This window comes from Pholis gunnellus (assembly GCF_910591455.1).
Source record: "Pholis gunnellus genome assembly, chromosome: 2".
Lineage (NCBI taxonomy): Eukaryota > Metazoa > Chordata > Actinopteri > Perciformes > Pholidae > Pholis > Pholis gunnellus.
The window spans coordinates 23910307-23933865 of NC_136536.1; the positions used below are offsets into that span (position 1 = coordinate 23910307).

At 43.0% G+C, this 23559-nt stretch overlaps 2 protein-coding genes across 3 annotated transcripts in view; one reads left to right on the top strand and one right to left on the bottom strand.

Moving 5' to 3' along the window:
* The first annotated feature begins 393 nt into the window (after positions 1-393).
* Positions 394-11008, top strand: ccdc22 (CCC complex scaffolding subunit CCDC22). 2 transcript variants are annotated; one of them, XM_079179327.1, is made up of 16 exons: positions 394-813; positions 1029-1206; positions 2028-2160; positions 2861-2967; positions 3585-3669; positions 4827-4996; positions 5135-5350; positions 5710-5889; positions 6461-6580; positions 6688-6804; positions 6890-6991; positions 7173-7280; positions 8452-8547; positions 8708-8767; positions 8863-8937; positions 10282-11008. In XM_079179327.1, the coding sequence occupies exons 1-16, from the start codon at positions 764-766 to the stop codon at positions 10393-10395; spliced, it is 1911 nt and encodes a 636-aa protein (XP_079035453.1). In that variant the 5' UTR covers positions 394-763; the 3' UTR covers positions 10396-11008. The 2 variants fall into 2 exon arrangements, with proteins under 2 accessions (XP_079035453.1, XP_079035454.1); XM_079179328.1 differs by having other exon boundaries at positions 5713-5889.
* A 3838-nt stretch (positions 11009-14846) lies between these two features.
* The window catches only part of slc38a5b (solute carrier family 38 member 5b), a 28288-nt gene continuing 19575 nt past the window's right edge, over positions 14847-23559 (bottom strand). Inside the window, exons 4-16 of the mRNA XM_079173577.1 lie at positions 23185-23300; positions 22239-22312; positions 21964-22056; positions 21719-21800; positions 21080-21162; positions 20198-20256; positions 18849-18965; positions 18546-18625; positions 17946-18046; positions 17677-17801; positions 16487-16631; positions 15662-15765; positions 14847-15550 (exon numbers count right to left, since the gene is read on the bottom strand). Coding sequence (XP_079029703.1) covers positions 15446-15550; positions 15662-15765; positions 16487-16631; positions 17677-17801; positions 17946-18046; positions 18546-18625; positions 18849-18965; positions 20198-20256; positions 21080-21162; positions 21719-21800; positions 21964-22056; positions 22239-22312; positions 23185-23300 — 1284 coding nt within the window. The 3' untranslated portion in view covers positions 14847-15445. The remainder of the gene's footprint in view (positions 15551-15661; positions 15766-16486; positions 16632-17676; positions 17802-17945; positions 18047-18545; positions 18626-18848; positions 18966-20197; positions 20257-21079; positions 21163-21718; positions 21801-21963; positions 22057-22238; positions 22313-23184; positions 23301-23559) is intronic.

Sequence of the window (23559 nt, forward strand, 5' to 3'; positions counted from 1 at the left end):
CAACAAGTGATTGTACACTATATACAACTAGTGTGATAGTGTTCACTTTGCGTGCTGTTTAAATAAAAGCCGTGTTTCGATAGTTTATTTTCCAGGATGCAGTTCACTGAAAGAGCGTCAGCTTCATTTCAAGAAGAAAATAAGAGCAGGCGATGTGAATGGTCACACATTTGACAGTCCATATCCTGCCCTGATCCCAACTATGCAACCAAACACCCATTCTACTATCCAGCACCTTTCCGGTCATGAGATTGCCTCTTTTGGAGCATGCTGGGAAGTGTATTTCTAGATTGCTCGGTTACCACTTGTTCTTCTCGAGAGTAAATCGAGATCAAACTCTACTTCCCAGAATACCACTGCTCAGTTCCCTTATTACTTCATTTCCACACTGAACAAGCCACACAAATGTCAGATTTGTTACGTTTGTAGCAGATAGCACCGGTCAGGGTTAATTTGTATGGAATGCGGAACAATTGTTCATTATATCAAACGCTTATTTGTAGCACGGCGCTCATACACCGTAGAATGACTTGCTATGGATTCTGTGAGGGAATGTACGAGTGGCATCCTTGCTAATTAAAAAGTAGCTAGTTCCTAAGTTAGCTAACAGAAGATGGAAGCTAGTTTTCTAGCCTACTTTCGTCCGTGGGAATCCCTCACTAATATTAGCTAACTTGATGGTAATGCGTAGCCTTGCTAGCATCAGATGCTCTGCCATAATCCTGTCTGTTAGCTAATATATCTACAGAACAAAACTTCAGCGATGGAAGAAGTTGACAACATTTTGATTCACGCACTCAAACAAGTCGGCACGTAAGTATTAGCAGCCTTTTATTAATGGTGTACAATGGCACGTTAACCACGAGTTTTTGAAATGACATGTTATTAGGTTTGTTGGTTAGCAACGTGCTGTCAGACAGAAAGCGTCCATGTAGTCAGCCCGTCACATGACGTGAGTTATTGGAGGCAAAGGTTGTGAGCTAGCAGTGAAAGTGATCAAACTAACGTTATGAATGTGTGACCTACAGAGAGGTGAGTGAGGAGACGGGCAGTGTCAAACAGTTCAGCAGTGAGCTCATAGTGGAGGCGGTGGTCAGATGTATCCGGGTGATAGAGCCAGGCCTGGGCAGTCCGCTGCCCACATCCCTCCCTCCAGGCATGTCTGCCCGCTTCAGGGTGGGCATGAGCCTGGCACAGGCCTGTCAGGTAAGACACTTCTGAGTTATTCAGGATGAAGGACTTCATTAGACCCTTTAGTAAGTGTTTGAAGCGGAACAAAAAAGGCTCCAGTTTACTGAAGCAGCAGGTCATAGCATATGACTGAATAACAATCAATACCAACAATTGGAAGTGTATTGTATAATATATGGTTAACAGATATAAGAAGCTCTTCAGTGTACACAGATAGTTCTTTGCAAGTAGACTGCCATGATGTCATTCATTGGCCTAAGGAGGGATTACAATGAGAGACTGAAGGCAATAATGTTTGTTGATTCCTGACCTCGGAAACAGTAGTTTTAAAACTTAAAGTCCACTTACTAGGTTGTTCTGGAGCTTTCAGCCACATCTGATGGTTTTCGTCATGAGATTGAATTTGCTCAGTTGTAAAAGACGACTGACGAACTGAGCAAACTACATCCACAGACATGTGTTTGAAAGCCCTGGTAAAAAGCTTTTAAGTGGAGTTTGAATTGCGTTTTTTGTTAAATGAAATGTTATCTTGAAAGAAAGTGTGTGTGACCTCAAAAGTGTGTTCAATGAAAACCTTTTTGAGTCCTTCATTCTGAGTCTTTCATGTTTCTCTTTTGCTCTTTGAATCCACTTTAACAAGAATATTCTAGGACATTATCAGCACTGTTTCCGTTCGGTCCGTTGTAGTAACAGACTACCTTCCAGGACACTTAATTAGAAGTACAGGTAGTTGAAGTTCTGATGTTTCCGTATGAGTACCAGCTCAACTGAAGCACCAAATCACTGCCTGTAGTTCCTCAGCAGTATTCCTAATATGTCAAACTATTGGTTTGCAGGACATTGGTTATAAAGGAGAGATAGGCTACCAGACTTTCCTCTACAGCAATGAGCCAGAGATCCGCTCCCTGCTCATGTTCCTGGTGGAGAAGCTGCCCAGAGAAAGTGCAGAGGCCTCAGACCAGCCGACAGGTATGCAGAGCACCCGTCTATGTCCTCCACACAGCTTCATGTCACCTGTCATCAGAGAGAAAGAAATCTAGTACATGTATTGTTACATGCGCTGTAATTTGTGCCATCGCCTAAGATACATACTATAATCCTGGTTTGTAGCTATAAGGTAATATAACACTTGTGCACTGATGATTACATTTGATTCACAGAAATAAGCACCCTTTATCAAGAATAACTGCACGTAAGCTCAATGGTTGTTTCAGTAAGTTGTTTAACAACCAGTCATAATCCTCAAGTAGAATTTGATCCCTCTTTATCCAAACAAAAGTGGCAGCTAGACAAGTGAGCAGCTTTTCTTACAGTGTACCATTTGGGGTGTCAACAACAACAAAACATTGGTAGACAACATCTTGATCTATATATGGGTCCCTGTGTCAGTATATCATAACGGATAAGAATGGGTGTAATGTACATGTTGATTTTAGTTAGACCAGTCAGTCACATATAAGAAATCATCAAAATCCACCCCAGACAACTGCACTGTTTCATGTTGGAAGGTTTGAAAGAAAGCATTGTACCATGAAGGAGAAGAGTAAGAATCAGTAACACAGTCCTACAGAAATGAGGAAATGTTGTTGTCTCTACGGATGTTGGCATGACGAGGCATTTTGTCATGACTTATTGACGAGTCATCCAAAGCTGTGGTCTCTTCCTGTAGGTAAATCGGTGGTCCTCCAGAGAGCCATTGCTGCTGCAATCAAAGCCCAGTTGGTCGTTCCCTGGCTGCCTCCTAACTGCAGACTGCCACTGCACGGTGAAACACAAGTAAACTCTTTAAAGTTGCATTTTGATGTCTGAAAACTGCTTTAAATACATGCATACATCAAAAACATGTATCTCAAGTGTATCAGCAACAGGACTGAGAGAGTGTCCGAGCTTTATGGGTGTTGTAGTATTACCAAACTGATGGGAAAAAGTCATTTCTTAGAAATGTAATTGAAATACAAACTGGCATTTAATAATCTAATTTCGCTGTAACTGAATAATCCTGGCACTTCTAAATGGAAATTCATAGCATCAAAAATACTTTGCATATTTACTTTTTTACAACTTCCCAACTCTATAGTACACATTATGTAACCAAGCCAAAGAAAGCTCTGATGCACATTATCATTTTTTCTACTTGTTTACTCTTATTTATGTTGGGTTGGGACAGTAGGTTTAATGCAGCTGAACTCGGTAAGAAATAAAATAAAACTAAACGTTTTACTTTATTTCTTACCAGCACATAATCAGTAGGAAATGACTTGAGTTTATGTCGGGACATTCCTAGTGATCAATGATTGTATCTTGCATGATATTTACTTGTTTATTATAACATGTAACCTGTCAAGAGAGAGCGTGTCACTTTCTGACATGTTAATGATTTCTCCCTGTTTTAGAGTCCAGGTTCATTGCACCGTTTCCACGTCCAGCCTCTCAGTTTGCCACACTGCACGAAAGGTCCAGGAAAGAATCAGCTGAAAGGTAGGCCTCCTACTGCACGTGCTGCATGATTTCAGTTGACCCGGTGAGTTTCCAGGTTTCACCCAAGCAGCAACCTCTGGTGTTGAAAATTAAAGCCAAGGTGGAAGTGCCAAAAACTGTGGTTCCTCAAATGGCCAATGGAGGCTGGTTCCAAAAGCAAATCAATCCCCATAGACCCCCATGTTAAAATCAGGCTGCAACCTCCGAGTCTAAAAAGTGAAGTCTGGTTGTGTAGAAGTCTATGAGAAAATGACTCTACTTCTCTCTTGATTTATTACCTCAGTAAACATTGTAAACATGAGTTTATGGTCTCAAGCTCTAGTTTCAAGTCTTCTTCAATACAGCAATGACGGGGCTACGGTGCGATTGACAGGTCGCTACCCTACCAGAGCTGTACACGGCGTCTCTACATCGCTCTTCCAAAGTCCAAATATGGTCACTTCCGTTCACTGGTTGCAACGGCCAAAATGCCGAACTTGAGGCTTCAAAACTGGCATCCGTAAACCAATGGGTGACGTCATGAAGACTACGTCCTCTTCTTATATACAGTCTATACAGCAGACATAAACACGGTAACAGCCTGGTACAAAAAATGGTTTTGGTCTCTAGGTTTAGCTAATGTTCCCGCTCAAGAGAACTCTACAGGGGATGAATTCTTATAAAACCCGGGTGCCGTCTCAGGCAGCTAGCTGCTAGCTGCTAGATGTCTGCTCTGCTGTTCCACCGACTCTCCACCTCTCTGCCCCTTTTTAGATCAGCCGTGTGATAGACAGTGTGTCGTCACTGCCAAGATGGCACATGACTTCACAGAGACTACGTCCATATTGTATATACACTATGGTTTCACCATGGTCCCACTGATTTGTTTTTCTCATTATTGAGGTCTAAAATGTCCAAATTTGCAGCAACTTAGTTGAACAGTGTTTAAAGAACTCCATAATTATATGTTGATAAAGTATTAGTTTCATAATCTTCAATGGTTTTAATGCAGATTGTCTGATGGAGCAGGAATGTGAGCTGACTGATTTCGTGGGAATTGTGCACGAAGAGAGCAGAGCTTTGAAAAACAAGCTGACAATGCTTCACAGATGTGCTACTGTTCAGTTCAGCCTCAGTCTGGTGAAATCACTGCTTGTGTGTGCGCTGTGTGATTTCAGAGGTGCAGGACTACCAGCGAGACCTTCTTCCCCCTGTGACCGCTCAGCCTTCCCATCATGCTTCTGTGGTGGCGTCCATTCTGGAGCAGCACACGGCTGAGCTGAGTGCTGCTCAGGAGTGGGACAATGAGTGGAACAGTCAGGGACTTTTGTCTCGTCTCACACCACAGGTACATCCTTATTTACATGTCACACAGTGCCGTCTGTTACCGCTGTGCTTTTGAGGCTCTGAACATGCATCGGCTGTAGTGCTGATGATCGTGTTTATTACAGACCATGTCAAATGAGTTTGTCTTATTGTTGAACAGGAGTATCGCTCCAGGAAACTCACCCGGCTGCGTAAACGCATCGAGGAGCAGCTGCGTTCTGCTGCAATGCCCTCGGCTGAAAGTGCCTTTGGAGGTCCTCGCTCCACCTCTGACCTGTCTGACCTACTGCAGGCCTTCAGAGGCTCCACCCCCTCGGACCACATCCTGACCAAGGGCACCCACTTCACCCACACACAGAAGTTCACCTTCACACAGGTGAGGACCATGCCGCACATCATGGTTTAAAACAAACCTATCTGCAGTGAGACTTGAACACCTGTTCTCTAACTGTGTGTGTGTGTGTGTGTGTGTGTGTGTGTGTGTGTGTGTGTGTGTGTGTGTGTGTGTGTGTGTGTGTGTGTGTGTGTGTGTGTGTGTGTGTGTGTGTGTGTGTGTGTGTGGGTGGGTGGGTGGGTGGGTGGGTGGGTGGGTGGGTGGGGGTGTGTGTGGGTGGGTGGGTGTGTGGGGAGGTAAAAATGAAACAACAAAGTATGCTTTACATTTTGTACTACCATGTCATTTGCAAGTGCCTTCATCATTTCAAGTGTTGATTGTAAAGATGAATGTCTGTCCAGCAGCAGCAGGCGGCAGCAGTAACCAGCCCCTCCATCACCGCCGGCCCTCAGTCAGAGAGTGACATCCAGCTCCGTCAGCAGGAGGAGCAGCTTTCCCTCCAGCAGCAGTTCCAGCAGCTCTGCACTGATGTTGAACAGCTCGCAGCAGACATGAAGCACATGAGTGTCACTAATGCACAGGTAACACACAGAGAATGACGTAGCCGTGACATTATGTGTAAGCTAATGGCCCCGGCTGTTTGCTCTTCTAAACCAGCAAATGTTGAATATGCTGGTATTTGTTTTATATCTTGATCAGATTCTGGCTTCCAACTGTGAATCCGAGCATTCACTCAAACACAGTCAGAAACTGGTCCAAACGTTTGCCGAGCAATTTCATGTAGAAACTTTGATTAAAGAAACTAGTTCCGACATGAAACTGCTTCCAACAAGGTCTGTGGATTATCTTGAGTTACCAGGTCATGATTTCTGGAAAGAGACTTTGCTGTTGAGTCTCTCAAATGTTAATTTTGGCGCTTTGAGCACGAGTTGAAAGCCGTCTAGTTCCATTATAGTGGAGAGAAGGCAGACATCTCTACGGCTGATACCTCCAACACTAAGAACTCACACCAAAACAAATTGATTAATAACACTACGGGTAAGAGGGAAATGTGTGTTTTAGATTTTGGGGTAAACTGTCCCTTTTTAAGGGAAAGGATCGCACCGATGTATTGGATTATTGTCTCATATGTGTGATGCGTTATATGTCCAGGTGTTGGATGAGCTGAAGCAGAGAGGTCTGGGGAATTCTGAAAACGAGGAGAAGATGCAGGTGAAGAAGAAAACAATCGACTTGCTGCCAGGCGCAGACGACAACCTGCTGAAGCTTCAGGTAAGAGGGCTGAGTGAGACCTCTGAACACTGCTGGCTGGAGACCAGTTATCCAACCCAGCAGACCACACAGATGTAGTAGTGGAAACCTGTATTTTCTTCCTCCAGGCTCTGGTGGAGGCCAGTGCCAAGCGGGTGGTGAACCTGGCCTCTCAGTGGGAGAAGCATCGCGCTCCACTCATCGACGAGCACCGCAGACTCAAAGAAATCTGCAGCAACCAAGATGTAAGTGGGGGCCTTTCAACAGATTCGTGTCTTCATTTGCTCCAGTTAAAACACTTTTGTTTCTGCTCTGTTTTGTTTTCCTCAGCTGGAGTCATCCAGACAGCTGTCTGAAATCAAGTCTCTGCATGATAAGATCCGTGTGTCTACAGAGGAGGCCAAGAAGAAGGAAGAAATCTACAAACAACTGGTTATGAACTGAATTTACATTCTTTTGATAACTAGACAAGAACCTTTTAGTTTCTTTTTAGCACAGGTGTCATTTTGACACAGGCTTGTTTGAACGTTAATTAAGCTGCATTATCAGTTGTTTTCCGGCACCGTGCTGAATATGCTAAATGTGTGTGTGTGACTGTTCTTTTCCAACGTAGGTAACAGAGTTAGAAACTCTTCCTCAGGACGCGTCCCGGTCAGCATACACTCAGAGGATCCTAGAGATTGTCAGCAACATCAAGAAGCAGAAGGAGGAAATTACCAAGGTATATTTTATAGCAAATTACAAGACATAACTGGAAATAACTAATACATAAAGTAAGCTAGTTTGAATAGATCCTGTTTGTAAGCAGACAGGTGGAGTTCTGTCAGGCCGCATGATATTTTCTGACAACTTTCATTTATATACAGTCGGTGAAAAAATCCAAATCCTCTGCACATCAACACCTTTATTCACCGGGAGAGTGACGGGGAACATGAAATACAAAACACTCCGCTGAGAATATTTCCCATCAAAACTATTCATACGGCAGCGATGCAAATTTGCTTATTTTTCAAAAGATGTTTTGAAAGACCAACTCCATGGATCCTGTTGACCCAGAGCAGTGTGTGTCTGATGTAGACTGTTGTATAGCCTGAGCTGCTGTAAGATATTTGATTGAGTTTCTATGTAAGAACGGAAGGAGTGCATTAGGGCTGCAACTAACGATTATTTTAATAATCGATTAATCTGTCGATTATTTGTTCGATTAATCGATGAATCGGATAAAAAGACAAAAAAGCATTAATTTCTAACCCTTTATTCAAAAACAGAACTGACAGTGCATATTCACAGTGCAAAGAATCTTCAGAAAGTGCACAAACAGGTTGCTCGAACATCCCTGAGCTGTGAAAGTAATAATAATAAAAAAAAACTGGACTAATATCAGGAGTGGGGTTCAGCGGGTTACCCACGCCTCTCAGTGAAGGGTAGACACACGCTGATCCACTCAGTGTGGCGCGCGTGCAGCCCGGACATCTCAGGGCATCACAGACCTGTTATTGCTCAATCTCGTGCGGCTGAACGCCACTTGTCCCTCTAAGAAGCTGGACGCCGACCGCACGGGGCCGCGTAACTAGTTAGCATGCCGGAGTCTCGTTCGTTATCGGAATGAACCAGACAAATCACTCCACCGACTAAGAACGGCCATGCACCACCACCCACAGCATGGAGAAAGAGCATCAATCTGTCAATCCTTTCCGTGTCCGGGCCGGGTGAGGTTTCCCCCGGCCGTCCCTCTTAATCATGGACCCAGTTCAGAGAAAAACCCACAAAATAGAACCGGAGTCCTATTCCATTATTCCTAGCTGCGGTATGGGCCTGAGCTGTGAGTGTGTGCTGTGTACCAGCTGTTCCATCCCCCCCCCCCATCACCACTGTACTCACTCTCCTTGCAGATTTTGTCAGACACTAAGGAGCTCCAGAAAGAGATCAACAGCCTGACGGGAAAACTGGATCGAACCTTTGCTGTCACTGATGAGCTGGTCTTCAAGGTAGCACAATCTATTTTTCAGTACTTGTTGCATTCAAGTGTATGTGTGCTCTTTTAATCCTGAGGATTTTTGAAATTGTTGTTTTCAACATATAACAATGTGTTCTTTGTCGAACAAATCTTTCATGTTTTAATTCATTCATTTTTTTTGTCATTTGAAGGACGCCAAAAAAGATGAATCCGTCCGCAAATCTTACAAGTACCTGGCAGCCCTGCATGAAGTATGTCGTCATGAGTGTCTGACGCTTCTTCTCATCTGTTGCTCCTCTCAGAGAATGTGTTACATGTCATCTCTCCGTCTTCCATTCTTTAATAGAACTGTAATCAGTTGATCCAAACCATCGAGGACACCGGTACAATCTTGAGAGAGATTCGAGATCTAGAGGAGCAGGTAGGATTTCCACTTCCTCGCTCTGTACACTAACACTTTTTTGGGTTTACACAGAGTCCGATGAGAAGATCAACATCACTTTCATCTTTGTGTCATCTTTGTGACCGGAGCTGTAGGATGTTGTTTGCCTAGTTTAGCATAAAGACTGGGAGCAGCCCATCAAAGGCCATCTTGTTGACATATAGCATGTATATTTAACAAATGTAGAAAGACAAATGACTTTTGTTCTTACAGTAGAAACACAAAAGTAAGTGCCAGTGTACACAAACATACAACTGGAAGTGTCTCAGTCTTAAGGTTTTAGTAGTGTCTTTGTGATGGGTTTTATAAGCAGTCAATGTTTCATATAACACACGAGTCTTTTCATATCGCAAACCTCTTCAACAATGTCCAGCCATTGTCTCAGAGGGGGTCCCTTTTGGGGCCATTACCTTCTTGGTTAATGCTAATAGAACTTAACCCTTTTTCCTCACTTTTAAATAAGTTGCTCTGATGTCCTTGAAGGACAAAGGTATGTGTTAAAAACTGCAAAAACATTTTATATTTTTATCCTCCACTCATCTAGTTAAATATTAATTACACAATGTGTGTTGTTCTAAAAAACAAACAAATACAATTTCATTATTTTCCATAAACTAAATTCTAGGGGGAAATAGATTTTCTTTTATACATTCTGGGTTTTTCAGTGATTAGCAACAACATTGGTTTTCATGCATTACGTCAAATAAAGCTTGCTCCCTTTCCAACATTGATGCCATGGATTAACCCAGCCGATCATGTCCCAGTGAGACACAAGGGCTAAAGAAGACATCGGTCCTATTGTAGTATCATTTCTCATGTCAGGTTGCCTAAATATAGCACAGCACGTCTTTCAACTCTTCAATACATCATCACCATGAACTCTAGCCTCTCTATACACTCTACCAACATGTCACCATCACTGTGGGAAGTCTGGTTTCAACTCTTTTTCAAAAAGAATCTCTGAATTCCAGATATCTGAAGAAAAAGCGTGGAAACCTTTTGATTTCACTCCTGTCACTTATAGTCCCACGTAGCCATAGTTCTAACATGTGATTAAGGATCTGAATTTGATATCAGCCATTCAACTGTGAACTTTGACCTTCTTCTCCAAACTCTATTTCCTAACCACTGTACACCAGAATTCCAAAGATTTCCGTATTAGTTGTAAGCTCGTCCAAACATGTCTCGAACCTGAATATCACTGAACTGGACTCAAGAGATGGAATTGATGTTTGTCCCCAAATTGATTCTTTAAATTGCAGCAGCATGTTCAGAGATTTACTGTACAATCAATGTTTCAACGGCATCTTGAACTGTCCACAGATTGAGACAGAAAACGGTAGTAAAACTGTGGCTAACCTGGAGAGGATTTTGGAAGACTACAAGGCGATTCGACAGGAGAACTCCGCTCTCGCTGCCAAAGTCCGAGAAGGCTGAAAGAAGCTCTGGTGTACTCCGCTCTGCCTGCTGAGGCGAAAGTTGTGGTAAAAAACCTGGATTCCTATGGACCGGAATGGGACTGAAAACAGCACTCCAGTTTTCACACTGAAGAGACCGTTGTTCATAAACACCGCCCTCTGTTGCCATTGGAGACCTGCTTTTCTTTAGCAAGGCAAGCTGACTTTGGAACCATGGAGTTAACCGGGCATTTTAATGCACAACCTGTATAAATGGATGAAAATGACAACGAGTGTTTCATTTCAAACTGATTTCTCCGGCTGTCGTGCTTCTCTGAGGGCCGAGCTGGTCTGATTGCTCTGTACTTAAATAACAGTGGGCAGCAGAGGGTGCTGTCAGACCTCTGTTCTCATGTAAAGTCATTCATATCCATGTATAAAATGTTTTCAGAAGATATCTTGATTAAACTTAAAATCTTTGTTCAGGAATTTTTAACATGGGAATTATTCCACCATTTTCATACATTAGCCGTTCCTTCACTGTCATGATTCTATTTGATCGCAGTATGTTGAGTGAATGATTTGAATGTAGTCCAGCCCCATCAGCAAAGTATTGTTGTGTATATGGTACCAGCTTGAATAAAGATGCCTTACAAACTTGAAGAGCAGCGCTTGTCAGCCTTCAGAAGATGCTGGTCGTGATGAGTGCACCTACTGTAACTCCCATCATCTACACCTCATCGCTCAGTTGCACTGTTAACACCAATGTAGGCAAATATTTAGGTTGTAATGGATTGAAGACTATTTGGTGTTTGACCTTGTCGTGCTGCTGGAAGGTACTCCCGGAGTTTGTGTGCAGGACCTGCTGTTGACGTTTGAAAACTCAAGTTACAACAAAGTGAAGGCAAAAAGAAGTATGCCACTCTTTTAAGTATCAAATGCCGATTTAGTGTTTAATGTCGCTGTTCTATTGGCATATGGTGTGTCAGTCAATCCTCCCCATAAGCATAAACAAATTGGTAAATGATAATAATATTATAATAATGATAATGGATTAGCACCTGTCTGACATTAGTGGACAAAGAGCTTTTATAATGTGTGGAATTCTGTGGCTGCAGGCGTTCCATGCGAGGTGCTGGCCTTGTCGTTGGGGAAAATGTGGTGTTCAGTGTCTCACTCGAGGACAATAATTCGACATGGACAGAAAGGGGATAGGACCATCAAAACCACTTCATGTGTCATATGCCTTTTTCAGGCTATCAGGTCACCCCTGAGCAGGAGGGGATGGGACCCTTCTTCTATATATTATGCTGACATAGTGTCAGCTCTCATTCAAAACAAGTTCACCTCTTCCTCACTTCAATAGCTAAACAGAACCGGGGTTATATCCATAACCATGAGTTCTCTTTCATAGCATTAGTTTCATGTCTCACTATGGGAAAAATACTGACTCCTGGTCGCTAGACATGCCATGAAGAAGGCAACTGTCCCCTTCACTCGTGAGGCGCTATGCTCTGAGAAGAATCCACACTGGGGACTGAATGTGCCAAGAGTTTGTGCCAGGACATCCAACCTATAAAATCTAGCGGAGCGAGGACCAACATGCCGCCACACAGACCTCTTAAATAGACTACCCCTTAAAGAGAGCCCCACATTTAGTTATACCTGTGGTAGAGTGCTTATGCAGGCCAGTGGGAGGCTGGAGACCCTTGATAGTATATACCAGGACTAGTATAGTATATAACCCCCCCCCCGTGTTCCGGTTCAGTTCACGCGGTCACTCGTTAACGTTAAACCCGAACAGAGCGGATCTGTTTGCAGGTTGTTTGTTTTAACTCAAAGTAGAATGAAAGGCCCAGATACTGATGAGATGATGAGGTCAAAGAGCTTCAGGAAGACGAGGCTGTTTGTGTAGCGCAGCTTGACGCAGGGCTGAAATGTGAAGGAGCTGGGTCTAGATAAAGGTGGAGCTGGGTCTGGATAAAGGTGGAGCTGGGTCTAGATAAAGGTGGAGCTGGGTCTGGATAAAGGTGGAGCTGGGCCTGGATAAAGGTGGAGCTGGGCCTGGATAAAGGTGGAGGTGGGTCTGGATAAAGGTGGAGCTGGGTCTGGATAAAGGTGGAGCTGGGTCTGGATAAAGGTGGAGCTGGGTCTAGATAAAGGTGGAGCTGGGTCTGGATAAAGGTGGAGCTGGGTCTAGATAAAGGTGGAGCTGGGTCTGGATAAAGGTGGAGCTGGGCCTGGATAAAGGTGGAGCTGGGTCTGGATAAAGGTGGAGCTGGGCCTGGGTAAAGGTGGAGCTGGGTCTAGATAAAGGTGGAGCTGGGCCTGGATAAAGGTGGAGCTGGGTCTAGATAAAGGTGGAGCTGGACCTGGATAAAGGTGGAGCTGGGTCTGGATAAAGGTGGAGCTGGGCCTGGATAAAGGTGGAGCTGGGTCTAGATAAAGGTGGAGCTGGACCTGGATAAAGGTGGAGCTGGGTCTGGATAAAGGTGGAGCTGGGCCTGGATAAAGGTGGAGCTGGGTCTGGATAAAGGTGGAGCTGGGTCTGGATAAAGGTGGAGCTGGGCCTGGGTAAAGGTGGAGCTGGGTCTAGATAAAGGTGGAGCTGGGCCTGGATAAAGGTGGAGCTGGGTCTGGATAAAGGTGGAGCTGGGTCTGGATAAAGGTGGAGCTGGGTCTAGATAAAGGTGGAGCTGGGCCTGGGTAAAGGTGGAGCTGGGTCTGGATAAAGGTGGAGCTGGGTCTGGATAAAGGTGGAGCTGGGCCTGGGTAAAGGTGGAGCTGGGTCTGGATAAAGGTGGAGCTGGGTCTGGATAAAGGTGGAGCTGGGTCTGGATAAAGGTGGAGCTGGGTCTAGATAAAGGTGGAGCTGGGTCTGGATAAAGGTGGAGCTGGGTCTGGATAAAGGTGGAGCTGGGTCTAGATAAAGGTGGAGCTGGGTCTGGGTAAAGGTGGAGCTGGGCCTGGGTAAAGGTGGAGCTGGGTCTGGATAAAGGTGGAGCTGGGTCTGGATAAAGGTGGAGCTGGGTCTGGATAAAGGTGGAGCTGGGTCTGGATAAAGGTGGAGCTGGGTCTAGATAAAGGTGGAGCTGGGTCTAGATAAAGGTGGAGCTGGGTCTGGATAAAGGTGGAGCTGGGTCTAGATAAAGGTGGAGCTGGGCCTGGGTAAAGGTGGAGCTGGGCCTGGGTAAAGGTGGAGCTGGGTCTAGATAAAGGTGGAGCTGGGTCTAGATAAAGGTGGAGCTGGGTCTGGATAAAGGTGGAGCTGGGTCTAGATAAAGGTGGAGCTGGGTCTGGATAAAGGTGGAGCTGGGCCTGGATAAAGGTGGAGGTCTAAACAGACGTGAGTACAGCTTCCTGCTGTCACAGTGTTTTAAACACATTGATGAGACAGGGTATGCTGAATGCAGCCTCTGCTCCAAGGAGATGAAGTACAGCAACAAGGGCTCACTGTCCTCTCATCACACTGTTCACTGTGATGACCACAGCCAGAGGACCAACAGTCCCACGTGCAGTTAAATCACAGCTATTATTTTACTCTTGGTAAGCTACCTTAGCCAGAGTAGATTATCATTTTAATTTAACTAATTTAACTGGATTGAATGCATATTAATTGCAAATAGAAGATTGGACACAATCCTAACAGCTGTACAGTAACAGTAGAAGTTAATATGAAGACATACAGTAATGAAAACTAATCACTTTATTTGTACAGGCGATGGTTCTCACTACTCTTGCTATCTTTGGTTTTATATCACAAACTTTTAAAGGTTAATAAGAATAGAGCTGAAATACTGATTAATAACTGAATAATAAATTAGTTTTTTGCTTAAAGTAAATGTTTTATCACTTAATGTTCTTCTCAGAGTTCACCAGAATGCTACATTTTAAAGCTCATATTTAAAATACAATTCTCCTGGTATGTGTGAGCATATGGAGTCACAAAATGTTATTTCCAAAAAATTGTCCATTTTGTTACCATGTAGTTGGGGCGGTGGGACGTGAACATTTTTCTTCCTCCAAAGTGGGGCGTGACAGAAAAAGTTTGAGAACCACTGCCTTAGGCTAAAGCAAGCACTCCGGGCGTCTTCAAGGGCAGCATGTTGAACTCAACTCGCTCCAATGGTTCAAAAGGAGACAGGAGAAAGTGTTTTGAAGATGCCACGACAGAGCGACAAACCATTGGCCACTCTGACCTTGGAGCTAGCAGCCGCCACTAAAGTAGGAGATAACATACCTCCAGTTTATATTTAACGAGTCTTTATGGCAACAGTTGTTCCCCGATACAGCCAGCAGAGTTGGGACGTGGACTTGTGTTTCCCACTACCTTTTTATGCATGTGAAACATAATGTATTTTTTAATATATTTTTGAATCCTATGCAATGGCTTATTTGTAATATTGATTTGTGATTACCACCACACAGTTCAGAAAATATAATAAGACAAACTTAATAAATTGAAGGTATATACAGTACGAAACAAACATATTCGATCTTTTGTGAATTTTTATTAAACAATATCCACATATGCTATCCAGAATAAATTCACAAATGAATCACAAAATGAATTTGTTCACAGTTGCATAAACGTCATGTCTGACTTTTTGCTGATGTAAACCAAAATAAAAAATTTGACCAATTTACCAAATACTGCCCTGCAGACTCACAGTACACAATACATCAATTAAAGGGAACTAATTTAATGACCTCATACTCTCAGATGAATTTTTATCAAGCACATAACAAATAAATGTTCTCTATCGAACTTAGCTTTTAATTAAAGATATGTTTTTAGTATTTCTGTTGTTCTACACCACATTGAGCCTCTGTTAAGACATATAGCTTTGAATGATTGAAGGGCTTCCATAGTTAACATGTGTGTCAGCTCATCACGTGGAACTGAAGAACACCACCTGTGAGGGATGCTGTATATGTCAACCTGGGTGGCTCACGGGACAAGACTGGGCTCCTCTCATCACTCTGGAGGAACGGATTGTCCTTCTGATTCATAAAAAACAGTCCAACCAAAGCCCTGAGCCTTCCAGCAGTAGGTTGAATCTGGGCTGCTGTCGGGCTCGGGGTTCACTTTAGTGGCCGCCGAGATTTCGCTTTTCTCCACTCATCCAGTCAAGCCCGATGAATGTCATGCTCATGGTCATGAATATGAAACCCAGCGCTGTGAAACACGCAGCCTGAAAACCCAAAGAAAATATGACAATGTAGAATCACCAGGCCCACTCAGTTTTATGTCCAATAACTCTGCTGTTGGCTCAGCCCTCCCAGGCAGGGAGAGACACACCTACCTGAATCTTTGGTCTTGAGTTCAAGGGCTCCTGGTCAGTGGGGATGATGCGGATGTAGAACAGTCCAGGAAGGATGAAGATCAGAGTGGGAGCAGTGGTTGCCCCTAGACACAGAAGAGGCACAATAAATACTTTCATTGTAAAACAGAATTTATCTCAGAGAAAGCTGTTGACTGTTGTACGAGTGAATCTGTACTTTGCTGAAACTCCAGTGCTTAGGCCAGCTGTGTAATGCATGTTTCTTGGTTTGACGGAAGACTTTTAGCTTTTATTTTACAGTGATACTATATATAACTTTAAAAAAAGAAGAAATAACACAATTCTCTGCTTACAACGGAAGAGTTGAACTCATCAGCAATAAAACAAGTTAATGCCTCAAGGGATGTGCTGCTACAGCCAGGTATGACCAGTAGCTGATGGAGGCTAATGTTAGCTACTGTTTGCAGACTTTAGATATTGCTGTGTGACTGATCTTACTGAATCATTTCTCCGACTTTATGACTCTTCTCTACATTTGCCATTCAGCAAAAGTGATGTAGCCTCATTTTAATGATAACTCCGAACTCAGAAAGTAGCAGCAGATGAGGGTGCTTTATAAACCAACAGTAGTATTTTAAAGTCAACAGTTTTTCACACAAGAAGCAAGAACTGAATACATATCCGGAACAACCCTCCAACTCGCTAAACTGCACATAAGGCTGATGTACACTTGCTCTCAATTGATATGGAACTCCAAAATGGCCAATATAAAAAATATATATATATATATTCTGGAAAAACGATTTGGTTCAGGCTCTTTTAATGATTCCAAGTCTAATATCCCACCAGTAATGCCAAAGATGTCCCGAATGTTTGGAACGAGGATGACCAGCAGGTTGACAACAAAGAGCAGACACATGGCGATGGCGACGTGACGGAGCCAGTAGAAGGGTTTCCCTGGGAACAGCAGCTGCAGGAGGGCCCGACGGATCTGACAGAAACACAGACGTTAGGACGCACAATGCTGCTCAGAGTGTCAAACACCAGAAGACCTGTAGGTCAGAAATCAGAGCGGAGCAGCAAGGGGCATGATGATTCATCAGAATTAAAATATGGATGTGTTCAATTAGAAATGTAGCTGATAGTACAACCAGTACAATCCAAGTCCATTTGAGGCATTTACAAATGTTGGAAAAGTACAGAAGTGCATAGCGTTCACCAAATAAACAAATATGTAAATACATAAACAAACAAACTAATAAATAAATACAAAGGGAGGCCATATCTCATAATTACGATTTATCTCATAATTACAACAAAAGATCTCATAATAATCTCATTATAATGTGAAAGATCTACAGAAGCTAGATAGCAGTGGATACATCCATGTTGCTGTACTGCCTACCTTTGTGCTGTGGAAATGTACATTATACTGAATAAACATGTGAACTATTACGTCCACCCCCTCTAAATGAAGCTGAAGCCAACTCCTCTCTCTCCTTGTAATTAGTCTATCAGCTGATTGTGGGCGTTCAATTTAAAGTAACCAACCAGATTCTGCAGTTTCCTGAAGCCAATCTCATCGTTGCTGTCAAACTTTAAAAAGTGTTCTCCTCTCTGCTGCTGTCAGTGACCCTCCTTCACCCCAGTCACCTCCAGTCAGCGTCACAGTCACGCTCCTCATCACCATCTTCACCACCACTGGTGTCTGGACTCCAGGGGGATTCTGCCTTATCTGACCTCAGCATCACTACCCCTCTATTATCATACTTCAGGATGGAGTCCAATTGCCAAAGACTTTGCACTATTCAAATTTTATGCATGTGTAATAAATTATTCTTAAATTCTAAAGAAGTCTCTCCTGATTGACATGTTCTTACCTGGCCTTCCTCAGAGACTGGCCTTTACATGTTTGAGAAGTGAGAGTTCACAGAACCCTGTCCACTTTACTTTTGTATGTAATTTAGAACAACAAGGCGCAGGCTTTTCAGAGCATTTCAGCTGGATGTGTGTGTGAAGGCCAGACGTGTTCTTACAGGAAACAAGACCACGGGTACAGTCAGGGTGACGGCCACCAGGACGGCCAGACGAACACACAGGATCAGAGTGTCCAGAGGGTCCACCTTACTGTAGGTATGGAGGAGCTCTGCTTCAGTGTTCTCTGCACACACACACACACACACACACACACACACACACACACACACACACACACACACACACACACACACACACACACACAGAACATGTGAGGCCTCACTATCATTAGACTGAGATAGCTGACTCAATGAGACGTTGCTCTTACCGTAGAAGGTCAGATAGCCAAATGTGGCAGTGAAGAAGTACATGACGAACATGCCCAGGATGGAAACGTTGCCAATGTTCTGCATTCTTCTCTTGGTTGGGCTTTAGGGGAACAAGATTCAGATGTTTGTAGCAATACAGGTTATATTTAAAGATGCAGTTGGACAGGTTGTAAACAAACACCCAGGTTAGACACTTTAGGTGCTCTCACTGGTTTAGATAATCTGAAAAAACTTCCGTTGTCTGATGATCTCCTGACTGCTTGTGTTTCTGGACCCATCTGACTTCTTTTTTAGCAATGTTGCCGCTTTCCCAGATTTCATTATAACTGACAGAAGTGATGGCAAAAACAACAAAAATAAGACCCAAGTTGTTGTAAAGCAAAAATCATCCTTAAACTGGTTTTTATTAATGGCAAGTTGGGGTAGTTTTTGGGTTTTTTTTTAGTGCAACTTTAAAAGCAAGAAAGGGTATTCACCAAAGGGTATTCCGCTCTGTCTTTATGTCACTGTCAATAATGTTTGTTCACGTGTGCTGTGGAAGTGCGTGCTGTGTGCTGTACGTGAAGAATGTAAGAATCTTAATAATGTGTGCGTCTTACTTGCACAGTTCAGTGTAGATGGGAAGCACTTCAGGGTGACATACAAAAGCAAATGCCAGGATGGGGATGGTATACGCCGTCTGCAAATCAAGTCAGGGGAAATTCACCAGGTTGCTTTCCAGGAAGCGCACAAGCCCTGTCCAGCCGTGTGTGCGTAATCTGATGCACCCACAAATAGTTCCCGGTCACACACACACATGTTCAGAGCACACTGCGGACCTCTGAACGGAGCTCGTCGTAAATGAACACTTAAAATGCAAATGGTGATTTGTGTGTGTGCCTTCAGGGAGTTTCATCTCTGACCTCTTGGTTGATGGTGAAGTATTTGGCAGCACATGTGTCCTCTGAGACGGCTGCGTTCACAGAGTAGTTGCCAAACACTTCCAGAGGGCACGCGATGTTGAATTTCTTGTAGATGACCTGTGGAACAGAGAAAGAGAGCTTGAGGAAGGCCGAACGAATGCTACCTCTCCTGCCTTTGGTAACAAAACAAGATAAATCTCAGACACAGACGAAGACGCACGTAGCGTTGAAACAGTAGTCAATGCTGACACAAGATTGACCTTGTTCTACGAGCACCAGACACGCCTGCAGATCCTTGTGAGGCGGTTGAAGCTTTTTAAACCTCTTCATTCAAAACAAGATATATTTTGGTATTATTTGGAATCTTTTTGAAACACATGTTGCTTTAGTTAGTTTAGTTCTCTACGTTATCTCTGTGTCTATGTCACCTAGCAGCAACTGTAAAACTTCCTAAAGGCAGCATGACAGCAGCTGCTGACGTCCAACCAGCCGAAGCCACAAGGATTCAACCTGGAGACACTGAGGAGCATAAACTGAGACCACATAGTCTATCTGAATTGTGTCATTGTTCTACAAAGAAAAAGTATTCCAACCGAATAACTTGAAAGGTTCCATAATGGATTGAGAATTGTCCTGAGAAGGACCTTCGATCCATTTCATTTTCGTCAGCTGTAGAAGCATTTGAGTAGATTTCTGGGGCAGCATCGACATAATTATTCCCTTCATGAAGTTATTGTTTTGATAGCAAACAGTTGGCTTGTTAAGCATCCAGCTGACATAATTACCATTCATGTGGATTTGTGAGGGTCTAATATTTACTCTCCTTTTAGTCTTTGGTCTCCACCAACTCACGAGGGAAACATGTGTTTCTTTAGCTGCTAAATGCTCCACGATGTTCAGCTAACTGTGTGCTGTTGGCTGATGAACAGGTAGAAAGCTAATTGTGAATATTGTGTTATAATACACAGAATCACATTTATAAGTACTTACTTATTTGATATGGTGTTAATAATTTTGCTTTATTTTTATTTTCTGAAATACTGTAGTTTTGGTAATTTACTTTTCTTGAATCAAAACTTTCCAATTTTAATTACATTTCATAACATTTGGACATCTAAATACCAGTTAAACAATAAAAGAATACAAATACATGGTCAGCATGACCTAATAACTCTCACGATGACCTATAACTATAACATGATAAATAAAGTGCTTGAGATTTTAAAGTGTCACGGTTGCAACAAGCACACACTCTATGCCATGGAGCCTAACCATTCCTCAACAACCACCTGTGTCGTGACAACAGCCATAAAGTAATGCACGGTGACAAGACCCACACACACACTCACCGCAGAGAGGAAGAAGACCATGCAGCACAGAGAGAAGCCACTGGTGTAACCAAGATACCCTGCAGGACCCAAGAAGACAACCCTCAGACACATCTCTGCTACAAAAGAACAGCAGAATAGATCTTTTGTCTGCTACATGACTTTAAAAGAAAAAGTGATCCTTTATTTAGACAGGTAACCTTATTGAGACATAAGGTCAGGGATGGGACGTACAATTTTAGTGTGATGAAAAAAAACTCACAATAAGTTGATCCTGGTGAATTTCTAGTAGCAGGATAAACGTGAACATTGTCAAATGAGTGACTTGATAAAGCTGTCAATCTGTTAGAGCTGGATTTCAAAATAAAGAAATGATCTTGTAAGAAAGAAAAGACTTGCACATCAATGTAGCTATTTGTTTTATGTAACGTTAATTCATGCGTGGAGACCTTATGATTTCCTTATTTATGATTGTTTACTAAAAGACGTGTCCTATCGGTGATGCAAGAAAAGTATTCACGATACTATTTGTTTCTTAACAAAACGGAAGGTCAAGTGATTCCAGTATGTTGTGGTGCCATTTTTAGAGTGTTTATAATATTTTGATGATTATCAAAATAATAACGTGAATCACAATTATCAGGATGATTGATTTTCATATCGTCCCATGTCTACATGGGGTCTCACTCTCAAGAGAGGCCTGGTTAAGACACAACAGCAAGACGACACAAAGTGACAGACAGAAAGGACATTCATACAAAGCCACAGATGGGAAGGTTGTATGAAGTTCAGTTTACATAAGAGAACAGAAGGGTTAAGTTCTCTGGAATAATCAATGGCCTTGTCAAAATCATAACTCTGAGGAATTATTGAGTATGATCAAACTGAGAGGAAGTGGCATACCCAGGTGTTTCATCAGGGCCAATGGGAGGATGATGCAGATAGTGACGATGATGATCAGGTAGTTTCCATTCATGAACCAGTCGCTGTGCAGGACACAAGTCATCACACACATACAGTTCAATATAGATGTAAAAAAGACTGCATTTAGAGGTCAGTTCTTTACTGAAATGACAATCTGTTCATTTGTCCCCGGGGGCAGGAAGTTAAGTACTAAGCTGCACCCTGTTGTGTCCCTTCTGGTTGCTAAAAAACACGATGGTGACGGACAAAATGCCGAACTCAAGGCTTCTAAACTATAGTCCACAAACCGATGGGTGACGTCACGGGACCATGACCACTTCTTATATACAGTCTCTGCTCGAATGTGAGCTGGCTGACTGAACTTGTCACTATAGAACCAAATGTGGAGAGATCCACTGCTAGAGATAGTCCCCAACAAATGCATCATTTTCATAGTTCTTTCAAATTAAACCACTTGTAAGATGTGAGAGTAGGGCAGTCAAAACGTACAGAGAAGCGGACACGTTGTTGTTTTTTCTCTTTCATCTTTTATCATGGACCTATCTCTGGAATGGGCACACGCAGATGATATTGAATGTCATACATATTGTTGATTTCAAAGATGTTAGCAGTACTCACCCAGTGCTGGATGTCTGGCCAAGAAAGGCTTGTATGACAAGCGGTAACTCAGATTTGACTATGAACAGGTAGCTGGACATGGCTGCAAGGGAGGAAAGCACAGACAGCCTGAAGAAAGAGTTTATTAGTGTACATGGCCACATGCCTTTACACGCTCCATCAAAATTGGGATGTTCTGGCACATCTGGTTCCCTTGGCAAGAAGTATGATCCCCACCTGCTCATATGACCTTACAGGTGTCTTACCTCCAATGTTATGTAGCGTGATGATGACAGCTGCTATGATCTTCCCTGGATGACCAAAAGCTCTCAGGCCAAGCTGCTCGTAGGCGCGAATACCTGAAGAGAGCAATAACAAGGAACCATGTGACCTGACTGACTGCAGACATTCTGACACATGGACAGGACTACTCGCTGAATTGGCCTCAGATACAAGAGAGGGGAAGTGACGAGACAAAACGAATGGCCCTTCGAAAAGGTTACGATTTCTGACAATATTTTCCACATTTGTGAAGCCTCACCCACAACTCCAGCACTGCGTAGGAGCAGATGGACGGAATAACAGGACAGACAGGCGATACATGTCAGCAGGATCCTGTAAAACACAAACAGGTATGGCAGGTAATGTCATTAATGTCATTCCTACATGTTGATTGATTTCAGTATTTTGTGTATTGAACAGCTTTGGGGCTATATTATAGAAAACGCTTATTCTTCTTTGAAGCCTTGGAAATAAGTTCTAAAAGCTGCAGACAGCTGTTACAGTCTGGCTTTTACTGGAGATATGTCGTTTTTAGGGAGCCAAGTAAAAAGGGCATTTCAGTTGTCCAGCCAGCGTACCACAAATACAGTTCAAATATTAGTTTCTCTCTTGCTGCACCCAAATTGAAAGGCTGCATAATTTAGTCCCTGCGTGCTTATTATCTCTGCGCATGTGAGTGGGCATCTCTATACTGCTGCACCAAATGGCACCAGACTGCATAATATTTTGGGTGCTTTACTTATGGCCCTATTAAGTACCTTTCTTAAAACACCTTTTATTGACTGTTTTATACTGCCAATGATTGACTGCTGACGGCTGACTCCTCACTCACTACCCTAATCCGGCCCCAGGCTGGTAGGGGCCACTGAGCTGCATAGAATAACATGAGAGCGTATCTTTTGTGTGAAAACACGTCTAATACACTTTCAGTCTAGACGGAGATCTACTGAGTCTACCTTTCTAGTTATTAGACTGTTGTGTTTTTTATCACACACACACATATATATATATATATATATATTCATTCAGGTAGACAGTCTGTGGTACTTCCTACTGCAGTAGGTGTCTCCAGAACAACATTTGTCAACAACAACCTTGTCTCCTCTCGTGTGTCTGTCTACTGAGGTACAGAGCGTGTGTGTGTGTGTGTGTGTGTGTGTGTGTTGAACTCCCTGTACCGGAGTGTGTATGTTTCTGGTACTCACAGGAAAAGGACGATGCCGGTGTTGGACATGGCGTACGACAGACCCAGTATGCCGCTGCCCATGATAGCGTTGCTCAGGTTGAAGACAGACATCCCAAAGGAGGTTTTACCCTCAAACTGGAAAACATGCAGGACTAGAATATTAACTTCTAAGACACAATAGCAATAATGACTTCATGTTAGGATGCATATTGTGACATGACGTCACAATTCATGTATAGTATAGTGTCAACTCATAAATCATGCTATCACGTCCTCTACAACATCCTTTGACATGCAACGCTTTTATATTGGCATTCTATTTTGGGGAGAAATCCGTGCTGTCTGGATTATGTAAACAACAGTTTGGTTTTGTTTAGTTATGTCGCTGCAATAT